The sequence below is a fragment of the Balaenoptera borealis genome (genome assembly GCF_965194805.1).
Source record: "Balaenoptera borealis genome assembly, chromosome: 9".
Taxonomy (NCBI): Eukaryota; Metazoa; Chordata; class Mammalia; order Artiodactyla; family Balaenopteridae; genus Balaenoptera; species Balaenoptera borealis.
Window position 1 is genome coordinate 49,130,277 of NC_138873.1, and position 22,886 is coordinate 49,153,162.

The 22,886-nt window shown below is 41.4% G+C and overlaps 1 protein-coding gene across 1 annotated transcript in view; it reads right to left on the reverse strand.

Moving 5' to 3' along the window:
* The window catches only part of SLC16A10 (solute carrier family 16 member 10), a 137,274-nt gene extending 114,465 nt beyond the window's left edge, over positions 1 to 22,809 (reverse strand). Inside the window, 1 exon segment of the mRNA XM_082404804.1 lies at positions 22,289 to 22,809. Coding sequence (XP_082260930.1) covers positions 22,289 to 22,634 — 346 coding nt within the window. The 5' untranslated portion in view covers positions 22,635 to 22,809.
* Positions 22,810 to 22,886: the final 77 nt, after the last annotated feature.

Genomic DNA, 22,886 nt, shown 5'->3' on the forward strand with positions numbered 1-22,886 from the left:
GATAATATTTTAAACTCTAGTGTATTTTATTTAGTATAAGGTAATAGAACTAAACAGTCCCCAACCATTTTACTGATTTTCTTTCTCCAAAACATTCTGTAAGCCATAAAATCTGCAGGTATTCTGGTGTTTTGGAGCATTCTGCAACTTAAGTTCCTGTTACTTGCTGACATATTTGACGTGTATTTGAACATAAATTATTGGAACATTCTTTCAGCTGTCAAGTTTGATTAACTCACTTTCTGTCAAGTTATCCTAATTAACCCACAGCCTTCAAGCTTTGGGATTATTGCTGTCAATTCTGTACAACCATTTGTTTAATGCACAGTCTGCTCTAATACCTTCCATGGTGAACCTGCAAATATAAACCCTTTCTGATTTTTTCTCATTAACTAGACATTGGAAAGTACCATGCCGTATAATCTGTATTAATGTGTGAATACAAGTTTTGCCTACTTCATATGAAGCATTCAGAAAGAACTCATTTAACAAATAAATTCTCTCAGTGAAGGACTTTCATTTGTTCAAAAACTTCACTGAATGCCCACTATGTGTCAAGCACTGTGCTGGGCAGTACAGATATAATTGTAAACAAGGCAGACATAGATAACCCCGCTCTCATGGGCCTTACACATTTAGTAAGGAAGACAGACATTAACACATAATTACAACCAAACAGAGAGAAAGCTAATGCCACAATTAGTGCCTTGCACAGCACCTGCCAAAGTTAAGCTCAGTACATACTGTTATCATTACCTCAATTTCAAAAATACAAATAGTCTACCCAGTAAAGAACTATGTTAAAGTTATAAATCAGGAGTGATACAAAGGGAGGAAAAGAGATGACAGTCATGCTTCAAATTAAAATTGTGGTATAGTGGTGATGGACGCACAACACTGTGAATGTACTTAATGCCACCGAAGTGGACACTTAAAAATGGTTAAAATGATAGATTTTGTTATATATATTTTACTACAATAAAAAAGCAGCATTTAAAAATTGTATTAGGTTGTTAAATGTTGAATCAACTTCAACAAAGACTTATAACACGTGAGTACTTCCGCATCTCAGAACGGTACATAAAAGGTGGAGAGAAGAGGAAGTCATACAGCACACAGCTGAAAGCAGACAGAAAATGTGAAACTGCTTCAGTTCTCTTCTAACCTTACTGAATTGTTCAGTTCACCTGCTCTGCTCACACAGCCTGTAGAGCACAGCTGAGAAGGAAAAAAAAAAAAACCACAACCTTAGAAACGGGTTTCACTACAAATTCACAATTTCCAATATTTCCAATCTCGGTTCAGTTCTCAGAACTCTTCTCAATCCTTTTCCTTAACAGTAATCAGTTCCCAAACCTTTGCCACGCTCTCAAATCTGCTGTTAAATCCCACATTATGCTTAACACATACCCTCCTTCTCAGAGGAAGCAAAGGCCCCCTCAGTTTCCTGATCCTCACCAACCCTACCCCTCCATTTGTTTCCGTTCTTACTTTCCCCTCTCCAGGTCCTGAATAGGTGGCATCTCTGGCAAATGCACTGCCCCCCACCCCACCAGCAGCAGCAGCTGTGCTCTGAATTCCCTCATCTGTGACCTGCTCATGAATCTTATTCCATCAAGTAGCCACTTGGTAACTTGACCTTCTCCCCCTCTACAGGCTCCTTCTCCTCAAGCTACTCCCATGTTTAAAAAAAATTGTTTCCCTCCCCCCACCCTAATCCTCTTCTAGCTACCACCCTATTTCTCCCCTTTCTCATTTCTAAGCTTGCACCACCATCCCTACCTCCCAGTCACTGCTCCACAGACTACAGTCAGGCCCCACTCCCTGCACACCCAGGCCAATAAGTGTACGCTAGCTGAAGACATCAGTGATTTCCCAATGACTCATTTCAATGGACCCTCTTCAGTTTTTCTTAAAAATAGAAAATCTCAGCCATATTTGACTCTCTTGATCAGCAGTACCACCATTCACCTAAAATCACCCAAGTGAAAAACCTGCCTTTCCAGAGTCCTTGCATACTATTTCACCTCCTCATTCAGTCACACACACACACACACACGTACACACACAAAAATACATAGTATTATCCTCTTGTTAAATTAAAAAATACAGGTAAGCTTATAGAATAAAATGAAAATTAAAATAAGGTGCACGAGAGACAAAAAACATATGTCCACACAAACACCTGCACACAAATGCTCATAGCAGCACTATTCATAGCAGGCAAAAACTGGAAACCCAAATGTCCATCAACATGTGAATGGATAAAAAATTGTAGTACAGGCATGCAATGGAATACTACTCAGCAATAAAAAGGACTGAACTCCTAGTACAGTCGTCCCTCAGTATCTAAGAGGAGTTGGTTCCAGCAACCCAGCAGATACCAAAGTCTGCAGGTGCTCAAGTCCCTTACATAAAGTGACAAAGTATTTGCATATAACCTATTCACATCCTCTTGTATACATACTTTAAACCATCTCTAGGTTGTAACCCAGCAGGACCCTCTGGGGCCTTTCTGGGACAGACCCCTCCCCCATATCCCCTGCTTTAGCTCCTCTCTGAAGTGCGTAGATAATAGTGTCTGATGCACATTTCCTGAGTTATTTTACACATGCGAAAACCACCACCAAATGGAAGAAATTAACTACTTGACCATGAGCATGTAGCCCCCAGACCTAATGGCACCTGAGGATTGATAATGTTAACCCCTGTGACCCTGCCCTGTTACCTCACCATCAACCAATCAGAGAATTGCGCATGAGCTGATCACACACCCTGGGACTCCCCTCCCACACCTGGCTTTTAAAAATGTTTTGCTGAAACCCATGGGGGGTTCAGGTGTTTTGTCACAAGTTGTCCTAGACTCCTTGCTTGAGGCTCTGCAATAAACGCTGTGCTCTCCTTCCCCACAACTTGCTGTCAGTAGACTGGCTTTACCGCCTGACTCGAGCAGACCCAATTTGGTTCAGTAACAGGTTACTTATAATACCTAATGTAAATACTATGTAAACAGTTGCCAGCATGTGGCAAATTACAGTTTTGCTTTTTGGAGCTTTCTGGAATTTTTTTTCTGAATATTTTTTTTCTGTGGTTGGTTGAACCCAGGATAGCAAAACCATGGATATGGAGGGCCAACTGCACATGCAACGACATGGTAGAGACTCAAAAGCATCATGCTGAGTGAAAGCTAGACACAAAAGAAAACATACTGTGGGATTCCACTTATAGAAAATTTTAGAAAAAGCAAAACTATAGCGACAGAAAGCAGATCAATAGTTGTCAGGGACAGAGGTTCCAAGGATAGACTGGCTGCAAAGGGGCATGCAGCAACATCCTGGGGTGATGGAAGGCCCTGTATCATGACTTCAATGGTGATTACATGACCGTATACATTTGTCAAAACTCATCAAATTGTAGACTTAAAATTGATGAATTTTATCATATGTAAATTATCCCTCAATAAAGCTGACTTCCAAAAGTTAAAGTGAATCTTCTAAAATGCACCCTAGGGACTTCCCTGGTAGCGCAGTACTCGAGAACGTGCCTGCCAATGCAGGGGACACAGGTTCGAGCTCTGGTCCGGGAAGATCCCACATGCCGCGGAGTAACTAAGCCCATGTGCCACAACTACTGAGCCCGTGCTCTAGAGCCCACGAGCGACAACTACTGAGCCCGCATGCCACAACTACTGAAGCCTGCACACCTACAGCCCATGTTCCACAACAAGAGAAGCCACCACAATGAGAAGCCCACATACCGCAACGAAGAGTAGCCCCTGCTCGCCACAACCAGAGAAAGCCCGTGAGCAGCAACAAAGATCCAAAGCAGCCAAAAATAAATAAATAAATAAATTTTAAAAATAAAATGCATTCTACTTAAGATTTCTGTGTCTGCATTTGCTTTCCATAGTCCTAATTCATATTTTTGTTCTATGGTAATTCAGTCCTATATAGAGTATTGTGTTTCTCATAATAATACAAATCCTTCTCTAACTGACTGGAAACAATACATAGAATTCTGTTTTATTTCCAGAAACCTTATCAAGGCAACAATTTACAATGTAAGTGTGTGAATTTTGTTATTATCAAAATGGGAGTATCCTGATTGTGATAAATAAGTAGTATGTCTCTGATTCCACCTGCATAGCAATTTCATTGACTCTCAAAAAGGTTCTTTGGGAACCTCTTGAATGAAGACCTCAAACTCCAAAAGGTGAACACTGGCCTGTCTTTGAGACACTGTACCCATGTGGAAAACACGAGACAAGGACTTCCTCCTTATTTTATTCCCTTGGGATTGAAATGTGTACTTTTCTTTATTCCCATCCCACCCCTAGCACCTAATAAATACAGTAGTTTATGTTGACTCCTTCAAAATATTTAAGGCATAAATAAATGGAACTGCTGTCAGCAAAAGACTCACTTCCTAAACAATCTGTATTCAAACCAATTTTATAATGTTATCAATTTGCCTAATCCTAACAATTTGACTTCCCTGGTGGTTAAGACTTTGCCTTCCAATGCAAGGGGTGCAGGTTCAATCCCTGGTTGGGGAGCTAAGATCCCATATGCCTCGTGGTCAAAAAACCAAAACATAAAACAGAAGCAATACTGTAACAAATTCAATAAAGACTTTAAAAATGATCCACATCAAAAAAAAATCTTTAAAAAAAAAAAAAAATTCTTGCCTAGTCCTAGTAACCAGAAATACATACACAAGTTGCAAGCCTTAACCTGTTAAGGCAGTTCTGTTAATCCTTAGCTGGGGTAAACCTATGAATGCCTACCTGAAAACCACAAGATAGTGTATTAATGTATGTTCCCTGTGGTTCCACATACAGTTTCCAGAGTTATAGAACGATCATGCTATAATGCAGGGGAGAAAAGGGTGAAGGCAACTAGTTTCCATTCACTTATAATTAGTCTTAGAAAGGCTGATTAATTATGACAGTTCCACTAACTCACTGACTTGCTTTCCAAAAAATTAAGGATATTTCCAGCTAAATAGAGTAATTATCCAAAGATTAGTGGCTGGTGATTAATTTATCCTCTTAAGTGACCATAAATAATAGGGATTACATTGCCTTGACATTTTTCCATAACCCATTCTCAGTTGCCACCAGACACCCAAAATCATCATGATGAATTAGAGGAAGAGACAGTTTAATTGGATTAAGCATTACTTTTATCTGATTTTTTTCCAAAAAATAATAATAGTCTGCCTTTTGCTTTAAGTGTCTCAATACTTGTTTCCTAATCAAAGCTACAAAAAAAACCTACCACGTATACCAACTAATTATAATAGCATACACATAATGAACACTAAGTTATACAAAACAGTGTATTTTCAAGTCAATACCAAAAAACATACATTGGTGTGTTGGCATGGGATTTAAAAGACTATATGGCTTCTGTTTCTCAAACTCTGAGGAAAAAATACTTGAGTTGGCCTTCCCTCTTCCTCCCCTCCCCATGATCACTGGATATCAAATTGACTTGTCATCAGGCCAGTACTTGAGTTCAACCCCAGAAGCACAACAGTAGACAAGCATGGTGGAAACACTGCCTTAAACACTGACATGTGCTTTAATACAGACCTTGTAAATGAAGCCAAAAGGTACTAAAAGATGAAACAGTTACTGGAAGGAAGGGTAGGGGGTAGGGGTGTCTTGGCTTACAAAATAAGGCAGATACCCTCTTCTTGCACAATCATCAATTCCCTTTCACCCACCCCCTGCTTTTACTGGTTCTTCCTCCAGGGTCACTGCACTTCCAGCAACTTCAGCTGGGCTTCAATCACAAGAGAGCAATTCAGAACCTGAATTCTGAGAGATTACAGCACAGCACGTGAGTCAACACACACGCCCACATACAGGGACTGTGCCAACCTACTCAGTAACAAGAGTGTCTGACATATCTGTTGTGCATCCAAAGCACTTTGACATTCTTTTATCTTACTTGAGTCTCACTGCTACAACTGAGGAACTGAGTAGCTGACTCAGTTCCTAAACTCTGTGAAGGCTGATCTACAAGATAACATCTTCCTGTTGAACAAGTTTTCCACCACTATCAATACTTTACATTTAAATTATAAATATATAAATTAATTGAAACGATTCTAAGCCACTCCCACAGGCTCTTGGTCTAAAACATCTTGAAAATAAGACTTACAGACTGGTTTAATTATACGGTGAATGCAAGAAACAGTAAATGCCGATAGTCTCAGAGGTTATGTAAAACTAAAGGGGGAAAAAAAAAACCCAAGTCTTAGGACTAAGTTTTGGAAATACTTAAGACAATGACAGTAAAAAGTACAATCTGACTTTTGGAAAGTTGCAAATCTGAATTAGAGAAATCTAAATGCTGGAAAGATTTTTTTTTAAGGATGAAGTTTTGTTACTTTTAAATAAGATGATTTCAATGGAAACCAACTAAGCTACCTAGGAGCAGCCCCTGGGGCTTCTTGAGACAGAATTTCTCAGTTTCTATGATTACATCACATTCCTCATAAAGAGACAGGCTCTTTCCAAAGCTCCACCTCTGGCCTCAGCTTCACTCTGAGGCTCCAGGTTTACGTGTCCAGTTATCTGCTTGACATCATCCCCTGATGCCCTGCTGGCATTTCACACTCATATGTCTAACACCTGAGTCAGCCTTTCCCTGTCAACTCCTCCTCCACATGCCCCTGGTCCTGTCAGTGGCACCATGCAGGACTGTCTACATCATTTGTAGGGCCGAGTACAAAACGAAAATGTGGGGCTCCTAGTTCAAAAATTATTTAGATGCTGTCCCCAGGCATAAGCATCACCTGTTTCCATGCCACTGTCCACATGCATCACTTGCCAGACTTCCCTCAGTCTGTCCTTTGAAATGTCTCACATCTACCCCTTCTTTCCCACTTCCACTGCTGGGCCCCAAATCTACCCCGGCTCTCAGCCAAGACCTCCGTAAGTGATGTTCCTCCTCTTTCTTTCCCTCTGCAACCCAGTCACAACTTTTTAAGGCACACTTCAGACATCCTTGATATCTTCCCATTGCCTATTAAATCACATGCAAACTTCTTAGCTCGGAACTCAAACCTTCCATTCCCCATTCTTTCCCAGCCTTATCTTCTGGGACTTTCCTCTACAACTCCTGGGCTCTTGCCAAACCAAACTCCTTGTCATTCATTTAATGAGCCCAGTGTATAGTCGAGTATTAAAGAACCTGGGTCCTGATGCCAGAGACTTAAGTTCAAATCCAGCTCCACTACCTACTAGCCTCAGTTGCCCATCTAAAACATGAGGCGGCATAAGAGTAGTTATACCACAGGATAAATAAAACAATATAAAATACATAGTAAAGCACAGTAAGACGTTCATTATTAGCCTGTACCCTCCCCTGGGATACCTTTTCTACTAAATCTGTTGAAGAAAGTCTACCAATCCTTTAAAGCCTAACTCAAAAACTACCTCCCTAAAGCCTTCCCTGATCATCTCAGTCAGAAGTCATTTTGCCTTCCCCTAAAATCCAGTATCTTGTTTACACTGCATTTATTTAACATGGGTGGCATACCGCCTTCAAGTTATTTATGTACATAGCATTTTGTCTCCCCTCATAACCTCTCAAGAGTATGGAATACTCCAGATTCCTTTCTGTTTCTTGCATGGCCCCTAGTACATAGATTGTGCCCAAATGCTTTCTACATCACTTTTAAAAATAAATAAGAGCAAAAAATAAGAATTTTAAACACACATACACCCAAATTAATTAATTAAAGCTATTTCAACAGAATTAGCTGGGTCTGGAAGAGGCTGAGGCAAGGTGACAGCACATACAGAGAATGAGACAGGGCTGCTCTTGCAGGCTCGAGCCTCTCAAGGACGAGACGTCAACCTGAAGGAGTCACTAAGTCCTCATGGCCAAGTCTCCAGACGGTTAATTTCCATCCCCACTCCCAACCCCAAAAAAGGCCCTGATCAACACCTGGGCTGAGAGAGCAGAGGAAAGGGAACAAGGGCATGCCCCACCTGCCAAGGTGTGTCAGATGAGAATCTAAGGACTAGGATAATCTCAGGCCTTTCTAGTGTTCCCACCTGTGGTAACAAAGTTTTACTCTAATATATTCACTTGTATGTGTCCTCTTATATTTCCAGATATTATATATAATTCCCAAGCCATTTACTGCTTCTAAAGGGCTCAAAAGCTGGTAAAACACACTGCCCTAAAAGCAAGGAAATATGATTTAAAACTAATTTTTTAAAATACCATTGGTAATTATCAAATTAGCAAATATTAATATAAATAAAACCTAACATTGGTAGGGTTTTCAGGAAGCTAGTATACTGCTGGTGCACAGTAAACGGACTCAAGTTCTCTAAAGAACAATCTGACAATGTGTAACAAGCGTTATAAAGTTGTTCATACCCTTTGAACCAGTAATCTCACTTTTGGACATATACCCCAAGGAAGCCATCCAAGAGGGGGAAAAAAATTTTGTTCAAAGATGTCTACAGATATGTTATTTACATTGCATAACACAGCCTGCAATTCAAACACCCAGCAAAAGGAGGTCTGGCTGAGTAATCTAGGGTAGATCAGTATGATAGCCGAATATCACATTTACTGAAAACATGAAGCAGGTACGCTACCTGATAAAGAAAAATCTACCTTAAAAGGATTGTTCACTGAGAAACAGAAAACAAAATATTCACATATAAATCTACAATTCCTTATTTCCAATTTTGGAATCCCAAACCCAAAGTTTTTTTATAAGATGGCATCAATACTCACTTGGAAGTAAAACATGATCTGAACTGACATGAGGGTACTTATGGTCTCTATTTGTCCCAATTACTCTGAATAGCCATACATTTTATTGCAGAAATATCAGTGTATTAGATTATAGGGTGCTGCCTCAGACTCCCCTGGGCAGGGAGGGGCGGGGGGTAAAAAACACAGCTGTATGAACCAGGTTACTTTTTTAAAATCAAAAAAATTCGACCCCAAAACACGTATGGCCCCAAGAGTTTCAGATAAGGGACTGTGGCTCTGTGCTAATGACATCAGTTGTAAATTTAAAGAGTTAAAGTTTGGTATTCCTCAGCTTTGTTGAAAAAAGTGTCTGAGGGACTTCCCTGGTGGTGCAGTGGTTAAGAATCCGCCTGCCAATGCAGGGGACACGGGTTCAAGCCCTGGTCCGGGGAGATCCCACACACCGCAGAGCAACTAAGCCCGTGCGCCACAACTACTGAGTCTGTGCTCTATAACCCGCGAGCCACAACTCCTGAGCCCTTGTGCCACAACTGCTGAAGCCCGCGCACCTAGAGCCCATGCTCTGCAACAAGAGAAGCCACTGCAAGGAGAAGCCCGCGCACTGCAACGAAGAGTAGCCCCTGCTCGCCACAACTAGAGAAAGCCCACGCGCAGCAACAAAGACCCAACGCAGACAAAAATAAATAAATAAAATAAATAAATTTATTTTTTTTAAAAAGTGTCTGAAAGGCGTGCATTCTTTCAGGGAGGCTCCTTATAATGCTACATCTGCCGGAGTGTGTGAAAAGACAAACCAAATCCCTCTCCAAATAATTACAAATTCCAAACCAATAAAACTGAACTAATTACAATTTCTTTTTGCTTAGATTCAAGAAGATTTCACATTTCGGAAAAGGGTTAGTCTTCTGTCCTACTGAGCATCATTTTACAGACACAAGTTTATTGAAAGAAATGATAAACTGTCATATTTTTATAAAGAACACTGAGCTAAAATTTAGGTCATTTAAAAGCATTATTTCAAATCTTTTAGTTTAAATAGTCATTTAATATGTAACCATTTTTTATCCAGGCAAAGATTTTTTTTTTTCCTGGTGGCAACACAATGCGGCTTTGAGATTTTTTTTTTTCTGGTGGCCAGCAGCAAAATGTGGGGAATGCTCTATTTGCCTTTGCCCTCGTACAAGTAGCCTGTGTACCAGAAACACAAAAGAACCACCAAACAAGAGGATTCCTGATTAGTAATTATTTATCACTCTGGATTTACAATTATGCATACAAACACAAATATTCATCTATTATCTCTTCTGACCCTTCTCTAGTCCCTCTAACCGCCCTCCAAAAGAGAAATATCAATAATAATTTCCTGTGCTGTGTCTGGCTGGGGCTCAGGTGTGATTAGCATCGCATGATCTAGCTCTTAGCGGCTGTCCATCTGATATTAAATATCTCCATTTTGATCCAAAACAAAATGTGGCCAAATAATGTAACATGATTTAAAATCAGTTCCCTGGGACTTCCCTGGTGGTCCACTGGTTAAGACTCCGCACTTCAAATGTAGGGGCCACGGGTTCAGTCCCTGGTCGGGGAACTAGGATCCCACAAGCTGTGCGACACAGCCAAAAAAAAAAAGCCTCTCCTCCTAATCTGTTCATATACAATTAACGAAAGATTGTCATTATAAAAATAAAATCAGTTCCCTTTACCAGTTCCAGTCTATTCCATAATTAACATTTTTCTCTGAGAAGAAAGAGACAAAACCTAACAACTACAATGAAAACTCCATACATCTATCATTTATTCCCATAAAACTGCATAATCTTAGGCCAAATTTACTATTACAGTCATTAAAGTTAATACTTCTAATGCTAATGGTTAATTATTTTTTAATATTAATATTTTTATTATTATAAAAGCAACACTTGTTCAACATAGAAAAACTAGACGCTACAGATAAACCAACAGAGACTAAGAAACCCAAAAACCTGGCACTGGGAGGTAACTTTGGAGTCGGGGGTACTGCTGCCAAAGTTCAAATGTTACATTGCTGCAGAAAAACAACGGCAACTTTCTGCCCCCATCTGCGCTAAAACATCAATTAACTTTGTGGAATGCGGTTGTTTAAACAACCGTTGACAAATGTGAATCCTTTGAGATGCTGCCATTTGAAATTGGAACGTGAAGTCAAAACTAATAAAAAGGATAATTAAGCAAGATGAAAAGGTTTTTACTATTAAAACCAGTCACCAGACTAACCCACCCCACTTGGCATTAGTACCTACACAGAAAAAGTCAATAAATACCTCTGTTTAATGAGTAGTGGTTTTCTACTCTAATGAAACGTATCTCAGAATTGGTTTTTGGATCCAGTCTAAGTTGGTCACAAGACTAAATAAATTTTGACTTTCTGAACACATGCAGAACACTGTTCATGCAATTTACTCTTTAGCAAAAAAAAAAAAAAAATGGGTAAAGCTGAACCACAGACCAATGCACCTTTCCCTGAGTTTTATACGTTAATTTAACCACTGACCTTTCATTTAGATTTAACTATCTAATGATAGGAAAGCATACCTTGAACTGAATTCAAAACTCCAGTCACTGACTCTCAAGTTGGAGGACTGGAGGAGGAAGGCAGCACAGTTCCCCCTCACTAAGAGGAGCATATCAGAGAGGCACACTTACTTTTAAAAAGCATATTCAGTATTATAATTTTGCCTTCAAAAAAACAAAAAAAGAATCCTAGGGAATTCCCTGGCCATCCAGTGGTTAGGACTCATCACTTTCACTGCAGGGGCCTGGGTTCAATCCCTGGTCGGGGAACTAAGATCCCACATACCACGTGGTGCGGCCAAAAAAAATCTTAATTATTTCCATAATACCACTAAAAGGGACAAAATCTTAGCTGGTGGAAAAATACAGAAACATGGCTTTATCTTCCGGGTATTAGGGAATCTCACTCAAAAGTTAAACTACCCTTGGAGGTGTGTATCAAAATTTTCAACAGCTATGAGACTTTTATGTTTGGGAACAAAGGGGGTTAGAAACACTGCTTTGGTCCACGTACCTTATTTCAAATCTTTATTTCATGTGTATCCCCATAATTAAAAATTAGTGAAATGCAATAGCCAAGACATGGAAACAACCTAAATAATGTCCATTGACAGATGAATGGATAAGGGAGATTTGGTACTGGGTTGACCAAAAAGTTCCTTCAGTGTTTAAGTAAAAATAAAAGACACATTTTTCATTTTCACCAAGAACTTTAAAGAACAATGTATTCACTGTTTTGTTCCACTACCTTCTGTCATTTTTCAGGCAACTTCATAATTCCATCTTCCAAAACTTTTTCTTTTTGAGCAAAGAACTGTTCCAGGTGCCTTTTACAGTCTTACAGGGAATTGAAATTTTTTCCATTAAGAGGATTTTGTAAAGACCAAAATAAATCGAAATCCAAAGGTGCAATGTCTGGTGAATACAGCAGATGAATCAGAACTTCCCAGCCAAGCTGTAACAGTTTTTGCCTGGTCATCAAAGAAACATGCGGCCTTGCGTTATCCTCATGGAAGATTATGCATTTTCTGTTGACTAATTCCGGACGCTTTTCGTCGAGTGCTGTCTTCAGTTGGTCTAACTGGGAGCAGTACTTCTTGGAATTAATCGTTTGGTTTTCTGGAAAGAACTCATAATAGAGGACTCCCTTCCAATCCCACCATATACACAACATCACCTTCTATGAATGAAGACCAGCCTTCGTTGCGGTTGGTGGTGGTTCATTTCGCTTGCCCCACAATCTCTTCTGTTCCACATTACTGTACAGTATCCACTTTTCATCGCCTGTCACAATTTATTTTTAAAAACAGAACGTTTTCATTGCGCTTAAGTAGAGAATTGCAGGCAGAAATATGGTCAAAAAACTTTTCTTCGCTTAACTTATGTGGAACCCAAATATCAAAGCGATTAACATAACCAAGCTAGTGCAAATGATTTTCAACACTTGATTTGGATATTTTGAGTATGTCGGCTGTCTCCCACGTGGTATAACTTTGATTGTTCTCAACGCCTCGATTTGATTGCTATCAACTTCAACTGGACTACCCGACCGTGGAGCATCGTCCAGCGAGAAATCTCCAGCACGAAACTTCACAAACCACTTTCGACACGTTCGATCAGTGGCAGCACCTTCTCCATATATTGCACAAATCTTTTTTTTGCATTTGATTTGCATTTTTACCTTTCTTGAAATAATAAAGCATAAAATGCCGAAAATGTTGCCTTTTTTCTTCCATCGTCAATATTAAAATGGCTACACAAAAATTCACCAATTTTGATAATTTTTTTTTAAGTGCACGCTGATATGACAGCTGTCACAATACAATCCAACAAAATTGTTTCGAATGAACTTAAAGACAACTAAGCACTATTAGAGTCAGCTTACAGAAAAACCCAAACTTTTTGGCCAACCTAATACATATATACAATGGAATACTACTCAGCCGTTAAAAAGAATGAAATAATGCTATTTGCTGCAACATGGACACAACTAGAGATTATCATACTAAGTTAAGTAAGTCAGAAAAAGAAAGACAAATACCATATGATATCACTTGTATGTGGAATCTAAAAATATGACACAAATGAACCTATCTATTAAACAGCAACAGATTCACGGACATAGAGAAGACTGGTGGCTGCCAAGGGGGAGGGGGTTGGAGGAGGGATGGACTGGGAGGTTGGGGTTAGCAGATGTAAGCTTTTATATATAGAATGGATAAACAACAAGGTCCTATATAGCAAAGAGAACTATATTCAATATCCTATGAGAAACCATAATGGAAAAGAATATAAAAAAAAGAATAATTCAGTTATATGTATAACTGAATCACTTTGCTGTACAGCAGTAATTAACACAACATTGTAAATCAACTACACTTCAATTAAAAAAACTTAATGGGACTTCCCTGGTGGCACAGTGGTTAAGAATCCTCCTGCCAATGCAGGGGACATGGGCTCCATCCCTGGCCCAGGAAGATCCCACATGCCACGGAGCAACTAAGCCTGTGCATCACAACTACTGAGCCTGCACTCTAGAACCCGTGCACCACAACTACTGAGCCCGCGTGCCTAGAGCCCGTGCTCCACAACGAGATGCCACCGCAATGAGAAGCCCACGAACTGCAAAAAAGAGTAGCCCCCGCTCACCACAACTAGAGAAAGCCCACGCGCAGCAACGAAGCCCCAACACAGCCAAAAAATTTTTAAAAATTTTAATTAAAAAAAAAGAAAATCATGACTACATTAATATAAGCATGTAATAAAGTTAGAAATTCTATCTGGCCACTTTCTTAAAAAAAATGAAATGAAATGAAATGAAATAAAATAAAATTTAAAAACTTAGTGAAATGAAAAAAGACTTCAATTTGGGAATAAGGCAAGTCACCTCCTCAATTTCCTAGTTCTAGTTCCTACATGCAAGGCGGAATGCAGGCATTTTGCTGTTAATGAAGATAACTTAGCTAAGAAGGTATGATCACACACATGTGGTACACAGATAACTAAGAGCACTGCTCTCCTCCATTACTCCAGTCCTAGAGGGCGGCTCTGGGTGGTGCTTCTGCACAGCTCCCACAAGAGCTGGAGTTGCTCCTTCTGAAACACTGCCAATAAAAACACCCACAGTTGTGCCTGGGTGGCACCAGGCTAGACGGGTGCTCAGAGCTGGGGTGAGCTGACTGTTGGAGCAGTGTTTGGGGTTTCGTGTGTTTGGGGTTTCGTTTGTTTTCGTTAAGGTTTGTTTCACTTCAATATGAGATCAGATCTCTAGCTGGGTTGTGATAACTCTAAATGCAATGGATTGGACGACTTCACAGGATTTCTGATAACTTGGGTAGGAGAAACTAAAGGTTCTAGAGAACATTTAGGTAAATATGCAGAAAATAGTTTCAAGGGGATAAAAGGGCAGTATTCTGCATTTCAAGACAACTTTAACGGAAGGATAAATTTTTGTCCAGCTAAAAAGATGCTCTTAAATTCAACTTAACGGATGTTAATATTGATATCATGTGTCCCAACCTTAAACCATGCAAGTTGCAACTTCATTATCTATAAATAGAGGTAATGACACACTACAATGCTACTCTAAAAAATAAAATTGAGTAATGTATATGAAAACCCTTTCTTTATGGTAAAGAACTATGTAAATTATCACTTAAACAAATATGGATTATCTTAAAAGTGCCTTTCACAGAATGCTAGATTAGGATGGGTTGAAATTAGGTTCTCTGTCTTCCACTCTACTCTAAGCTTAATTCGTAACTCACTTGAATTCGTGCTACCCCCAAAACATTCCACATGCATCCCCCCAAAACGTAACAACAGTTGCATAAAAGCATTGTTTATCCCATAGTTGTGATAAAAGAAATAAAATGGCCAACCATTTCATCAGAATCTTATAAGGACCAACAACCACACTGAAGAGAGGAGTGGCACCCATAAAGTCACAGAGGCAAAGACAGCAGGACAGATTTGGGAAACTGCAAGACCTTTGGCTAGGCTGGAGCGTAAAAAGCAAGAAGGGAGAGGGAATTCCCTGGCAGTCCAGTGGTTAGGGCTCCACGCTCCCACTGAAGGGGGCCCAGGTTCGATCCCTGGTCAAGGAACTAAGATCCTGCACGCCGCACAAGATGGGAGAGAGGTGAGAAGCACGGCTAGAGGGTCAGGCAAGGGCCAGTGCTCAAAGGCATTTGGTTTTCCCAGAACTAATGGGTATCACTGACGGCTTTTAAATAGAAAAATGATATGGTCCAATGTTTCAGAAAAACCACTCACATGTATAACTGAGGACAGGTAGACCAGTTAATGGGTTATGACAATAATTGAGGCCAAAAGTAATGAAGGCATGAATTAAGGCACAGCACTAAAGGAAAAGACAGGGATTGACTTATGAGGCATTAAGGAGGTAAACACAAGAGGACTGTCTAATTTAACGAAACAGGAAAGGAAAGAGGAGAAATAAGAAATTAAGATGGATTCCAGGTTTCTGACATGAGCCATCAGAGGTGTTATGCACTGAGAGAATTCAGAAGGAAGGCTACGCCTATCCACAGGTGTGCTGCTGTTTTTGGTGGCAGGTGAACACTAAGTAGGGTGGCTAAGAAATTAGTTCATTTTAGCTAAGTATGATGTATCTGTGCATCTAAATGGAATTTTCCAGAAATAGGTAATATGGGTCTTGAACACAAAAAAGAAATTTGGAAATAACACCCCAAGATAGTGGCTAGAGCCACAGGGCATATGAGACACCCAGGGAAGGCAGGAAAAGTGAAGCAAGCACATGGCCTGGGACTGAGCCTCAAGGAACTGCAACATGGATTCAACAAGGACCCTTATAAAAATGATACAACAAATCACATCAAGAGCACAGAGTAAAATTTATTCTAAAAGATACCTCAAAACCTCTCCTGAAATAATTCATACACTTTTATTTTTGGTTGAGTTGGTTCTTTAGAGTTAATTCTATTGATAAAAATTCCACGATAAAACACCACAGGAATACTCATATTGTTGTACTTAATCAGAATTCACTACACACTATTTACACTTTTCAGTCTTGCTCTGAACTCAGAAACATTCTGGAAACGGAGTATGAAATGCTCACACCATGCTCATGTCTTTATTATTCCAAAATCCCGGAACTATTTTTGTGGTCTAATAACTTATTTTAACAGGCAGTTTAGATGAATTCACATGGAATATAAGGTTGGATGTTTTAAGACGGAAGAGAATGAAGGAAATTCAAGCATCGTAACAGCTGCCATAAGTGAGTTCTCTTGGCTTTTCAACCTCTCTTTGAGTGCAAATAAGAGTCAGGTATTATCTGAAGAGCAATCTACCTCCATACATGGAAGGTAGAGTTGCGTTAATGATTATAACCAAAGAGCCTCCCTTTTTGGACCTTTTTGATAGCCTACTTTCCTTTAAAACTGTTGGATTTTTAATATCTTCATTTGTACTTGAAAATATCCAAAAGAGGAAGATAATGTGCAGTGTTTCTCAAACTTATTTAACCACAGCCCTCTTCTTTAAAGAAAGGCTATTAAAGAACACATTTTGGGAATTACTAAAAGAAGTAAGGGTCTTCTTGACCAAGCCTCTAGACCACAAAGACATAATTTCTTCAAAAGAATATCACTAATGACCCTAAATACTGATTCTGAGAACATACTTGTTTTAAATAGTTGTTTTTTAAACGTCAATATACCACTAAAATATTTTTTTCTTTTTCCAGGAAGAAGGCAGATAAGTAAACTAGACTAATACCCTAGTAAAATCCCAGAGAATATCCACAGCACTGTGTCAGGAAGCTAAAAGAACCCTAGAATCTTTCTCAGTTCCATGAAGGAACTAAAAATAGGCTTTCCAATAACCAAAGTTAAAGCAAAGTTGCAATTTCTAAGGGAAAACAATGTTCCAGTTAATTGCAGTATGTTTTAGTTTTCCCAAAAGTGTCTGATTTCCCCCCATCCCGGCAAGAAGAACGTACAAATGAACAGATAAAACTTAACTGAAAAGAGACAACTCAAGCTCAGCTTGCTCCCTCTGATGGACCTTTCTAACACAGCAGTATGTGCAAGGCATATCTCTGAGTGCCATGTCAACAGCAGCCAGGATAACGTAATAGGGCTGTGATGCACTCAACATTTTTAATTGGTTCTACTGCCTAAATCGGAGTTCGGCTTTCTTCCCCTTTCCAAAGTCTTAATTTCACGAAGTGAGATTTATTGCCACAGAGAAGAGGCCATCAAATGCCTTTCCCAGCCTCCACCATTCGTGGGAATTTCCTTAGAATTTCAGCCTCTTACATTAAGACTGAGTCCTGGTATACTGCAAAGAGAAGTACTCTGTTTACTTATTTGTATCCCACAGCAGATCAAAAGGGAATCAGCTGTTCTCTTTGGGAACAGCTGACTTCCTCTCTCTATTACCACCTCCAGTGCCCAGCACAGAGGGTGTCAGATACTTGGTAAACATTTGTAGAATGAATAAGGAGTAACATTAAGATGTGTAAACTCGCTTATATCTTAGTGTGAATGAATTTCTCCACGCCCTTTTTCTGAGAAATTTTGGGTGGATCATCAGTGACACAGAAAGAGGTAAGAGAGCCCTGAAGAGAAGAAGTAAAGCCTGAGGAAGGTTCCTCTTCAGTTCTGCCTGGAAGTACTGTCCTGCTATGGATCAGTCTAAAGGAGCCTGGTTCTTCAAAGGAAACCCCAGACTTCTTCTTGAATGCCATGTGAAATTATCTTGCTTCTCCGTGAACATCTCCCTATACTTCAAAAACCTAATTCTTTCTTTCTTTCTTTTTTAATTTTGGCCACACCACACGGCTTGCAGGATCTCAGTTCCCCAATCAGGGATTGAACCCGGGCCACAGCAGTGAAAGCACCAAATCCTAACCACTAGACCACCAGAGAACGCCCAAAAATCTATTTCAATGAGACATCAACAACTGGCAATTGCTTACTGACAGCCAAGTAAGACCAAGAAACAGGGACCCTAATCTTTCAGACCTCTTTTCTAACGCCAGAATTCTTGGTATAGTACTCAGTCAATTTCTAACACTTGAATTAACCAAACATAAAGAAGGTTGGATTAGCAGAATGTTATCTAGCCAATGCAACATGATCTAGCATTAAAAACCTAGCTTCTGAAGTCACATAAACCTGAGGTTGAACCCTGGCTCCACCACTTACTTAATCTCTATAAGCCTGAGTTTCCACATCTGAAAAGAAAGATTAAATAAAGCCTATCTCAGGACTTCCCTGGTGGTCCAGTGGGTAAGACTCCATGCTGCCAATGCAGGGGGCACGGGTTCAATCTCTGGTCTGGATCCCACATGCATGCCGCAACTAAAGATCTCACATGCCGCAACGAAGACCCAGCACAGCCAAAATACATAAATAAATTAAATAAATAATAAATAAAAGCTCAACAGATAAGTTTCTTTAAAAATAAATAAATAAATAAAGCCTATCTCATGGAGTTGCAGTAAGGTTTAAAATAGGAATGCATGTAAAGTGCTTAGCACTGGGCCTGGCACATGTGAAGTTCTCAAGAAATATGAACCATCATTTGGAAGCCTAGGTTCCCATTCCACCACCACCTCCCTGTGTATCCTTGGGCTTATAATTATAAAGAAGCTAATGAACACATGGAGACTGCCCTCTAATGCCGGAATTATCAATCATGAATAACGTAATAGAAAATGGACCAAGGGCTTCCCTGGTGGCGCAGTGGTTGAGAATCTGCCTGCCAATGCAGGGGACACGGGTTCGAGCCCTGGTCTGGGAAGATCCCACATGCCGCAGAGCAACTAGCCTGTGAGCCACAACTACTGAGCCTGCGCGTCTGGAGCCTGTGCTCCGCAACAAGAGAGGCCGAGATAGTGAGAGACCTGCGGCCTGCGCACCGCGATGAAGAGTGGCCCCCGCTTGCCACAACTAGAGAAAGCCTGCGCACAGAAACGAAGACCCAACGCAGCCAAAATTAAATAAATAAATAAATAAATTTAAAAAAAAAAAAAAGGAGGGAGCGGCTGCAGAGAGAGGATATGGAATGCACGGGCTCCAGTCTCTCTCTTCCAGACTTCGAAAATGGACCGAAACTTTGAAAAAATAAAAGCCTTAAACAGTTCCAGATATGTTTTATGTTGTACTTGAAGTTAGCATACGTTTGATCACAGATGACTCAGCATTAGAATATCCAAATAAAAAAGACTGAAGAGTCAAACTTCAAAGCAGGTGTTCTCAAACACTTCAGGGCCTACTATAGATGAGACTTTATATGAAACACGTGTGTGTGTGTGTGTGTGTGTGTGTGTGTGTGTGTGTGTGTGTGTGTGTGAGAGAGAGAGAGAGAGAGATAGAGATAGAGAGAGATGGAGGGAGGGAGGGAGATGGAGGGAGGGAGGGAGATGGAGGGAGGGAGGGAGGGAGGGAGATGGATGGAGGGAGGGAGGGAAAGAGAAAGGGGGGAGAGAGAGAGAAAGAGAGAGAGGAAGAGAAGGAAGAAGGGAGGGAGGAAGAGAAGGAGGAAGGGAGGTAAGAAAGGAGAGAGAGACAGAAGGGGGGTGGATCTCAACATTAACTGGCTAAAAGACTATCCTGTCACCATTTTTTCACCGATGAGGTGACCTCAGACCTTAAAGTTTATCTGCTGTACATGTTTCACATATCAACCAAGTACAAGTACAGGCTTTTGTGCCATCTAGCTGGGGTGTTACACAGGGCCATTACAAGTGCACAGGGCCCCTCTGCAGGAATTAGATAAAGGGCACCCAGAGCACAGGCTGGTTTCCAGTCACCACTGACCCTGAGTTGTGTACCTTTGGGCAAGGGCACAACCAACCACACATGGCAGTCACGCAGACGAGCACCAAGATCTTCAGTATTTAGCTGGCACACCTGTATACCTGTTTGTGTGGTACACACCCCCCCACACACAAACACGGCTGAAAGCCGTCAAGGATTTAAATGAGTAAATGGAGAAAGACATTCAACAAAACTGAAAATAGAGAGTTTCAAAAAGTTCAAGAGAGCAGGTCCCTGTGGCCTCCCTCCCCTTCAGCTACCCAGAGTTGGCCTATTGTAGCAATGGGAACCTTGGGGACAGTAGAGAGACAGAGGCTTTGACACTGCAAAACTCTGATCCCTGGTAAAGCTATGGTGTCTCTCCAGCAGTTGCTCACTCTCCCTCTCAAAAAAAAGTTAGGAAGGAGAAAAAATAAGACACTCCACAGACACCAATGGATCTACTCACCTGAGTTTGCAAAACCAGTGGTAAACAAAAGACTGTTTTGTTTTGATGTTTTGACTGCAATAAACGTCTGTAATCCCAGGCAAGAATATGCTAAATACTGAAGGAACTACTCTTAAAATGTTGACTCTGTGAATTCTGCCTCCTTGGGCTTTTTCCTCCCAGATACCTGATACTCATAGAGAAAAGACACAAAATAATTTTTGTTTACTACTGCATATGCATATCTATCCTGCTAAACTGTACAATAGTTGCCTTCCAAGCAGGTACATCATATTACATTTTGAACACTTTTTGTACCTAGCCCTGTGACCTGCAGAACACAACAGCTTTAAAAGCTATTTAAGGAACAGAAATTCCAGGTTAAATATGGTACCTGATTCACATGCGCAAGGAGCCAATGTACAAGAATATGCATGGCAGCATTGTCTATAGTAAATTTGGAAGTAACCTAAATGTTTATTAAAGGAAAAATGCATATAAAGTATAATATATTCATACAATGGAAAACTATGAGTTAAAATGTAAAGAATTTAAGCTACCAGCTCAAATTAAGGTATTATGGGGATAAACTGCAAACACAATGCAGAGTAGAAGAAAAGCTGAATAATGATACATATAGTATAATACTCTTTATATATAAGGCTTTAAAACTCCCAACATTACCTCTCTCTTAGAATTTGTTATGAGTCTTGCATATTTTTTGTATGCACACTAAAGACCTAAGGAAAACTCTAAAAACAAATGAAAAAGTTAAAAAAGAAAAAAAGACCATTAACCATATACTTGCCCAAATGGCAAGGAGGGAGCCTGATTTAGTAGTGGAAATCACTTGGCCCTTTAAGTCATAAGATGCGTGTCTTATCTCCATTCTGGGGTCATTAAGACACTTTATTTCAACAAGCTTCACTTTTCTCACCTAAATGGGGTTGACAACGCCTGCCTTGCAGGATGACGTGAAATAATGTACGTAAAGGCATTATACAGAAGGTCTTGGATTTGGTAGATCAGGTAATAACCAACCCTCTACACGGAAAAAAATTTTGAGTGTGCACCTTTTTCATCTAATTTGGTATATGATTAAATATGACAAAGAACACACTAGGAAAGGGCAACCCTTCATCTCCCTCTTCCCAGTCCCTGATCTGGCTGTCTCCTATATTTAGCAGAGTGACATCCCCTTCCTCCCCCCCAAAAAAAACGCCACGAAACCGTGGTTCCTTCAGGGCCCCCTTCCGAACTCCAGTGACCTTGGAATACATATCTTTCATCTCGCCAACCCTGCCTCCCCGCAACACAAACAGCCCTCTGCAGCGCCGGGGGCAGATGAACAAAAACCCAACCGTCACGGTCACGAAAGAGACCGTAAAAATGACGGAGCGGTGTAATTGGGTTTGGAAGGGTCTGTTTGTTTTCAAAAATTAAGAGAAAGTCTACCGCACACTCTTAGCCCCTATTCTGCAGAGAGGAAAGCAGGAAGATCTAGGCAAATAAGTTTTGCGACTTGTTTCCAAATACAGTGCCTACATCTGGATTCAACACAAAGACAGGCGCACCGAGCCAGGCTGCTTTTGCAATTGGACAGACCCACCCCTCACAACCTCCGCACACACGGACCCACAGAGGCGCACTAGGCGGCGCCGACGCTCGCTCCGCACGCGGGATGCGCGGGGGTCCCCGTGCCAGCCCCCTCGGGGCTGGTCGCGGCGGGTGCTGTGCCTCACCTGTCTTGAAGACCATCTTGTCATCGTCCTTGGACCCGAAGGTCTTCAGCATGGACACGAAGAGCACCCCGCAGGCGTTCTGGATGCCGAATACCGACCCGTTGCACCACATGGCCGCCAGCATCACCAGCCAACCCCAGCCGCCCTCAGGGGGCTCAAGGGGCTCAGCGCCCGCCGGCCCCGCCAGCCCCGCCAGCTCTACCTCCACCTTCTCGGGCCCCGCCGCCTCCGGGCCATCCAAGGGTCCCGGGCCGGGCAGCGGAGCGGCCCCTGGGGGTGCGGGGCCGAGCGGCTGCGCCTCGCTCGTCCCCCGCGCGGCGGCGGGCTCCTCCTGGGAGGGCACCATGGCCCGAGGCGGCCCTCTCGGGGGCCGGGGAGCGCGAGGGGCGCGAGTTCCCGGCAGGCTCGCGGAGGAGCCGCCGAGTTGGGTTGGCGGGCTAGTGAGGCCGAGGTGAGGGTGGTGGAGCCCCCCGTGGGCAGGCGGCGCAGGAATAAGGCTCGAGACTCCCGGTCCACAGCCCCGCACCCTGACTGAGGAGGCGGCCTGGCAGCCCGCTCTTAAAGACTCCCGCCCCCCCGCCCCACCTCCTGGGGGCGT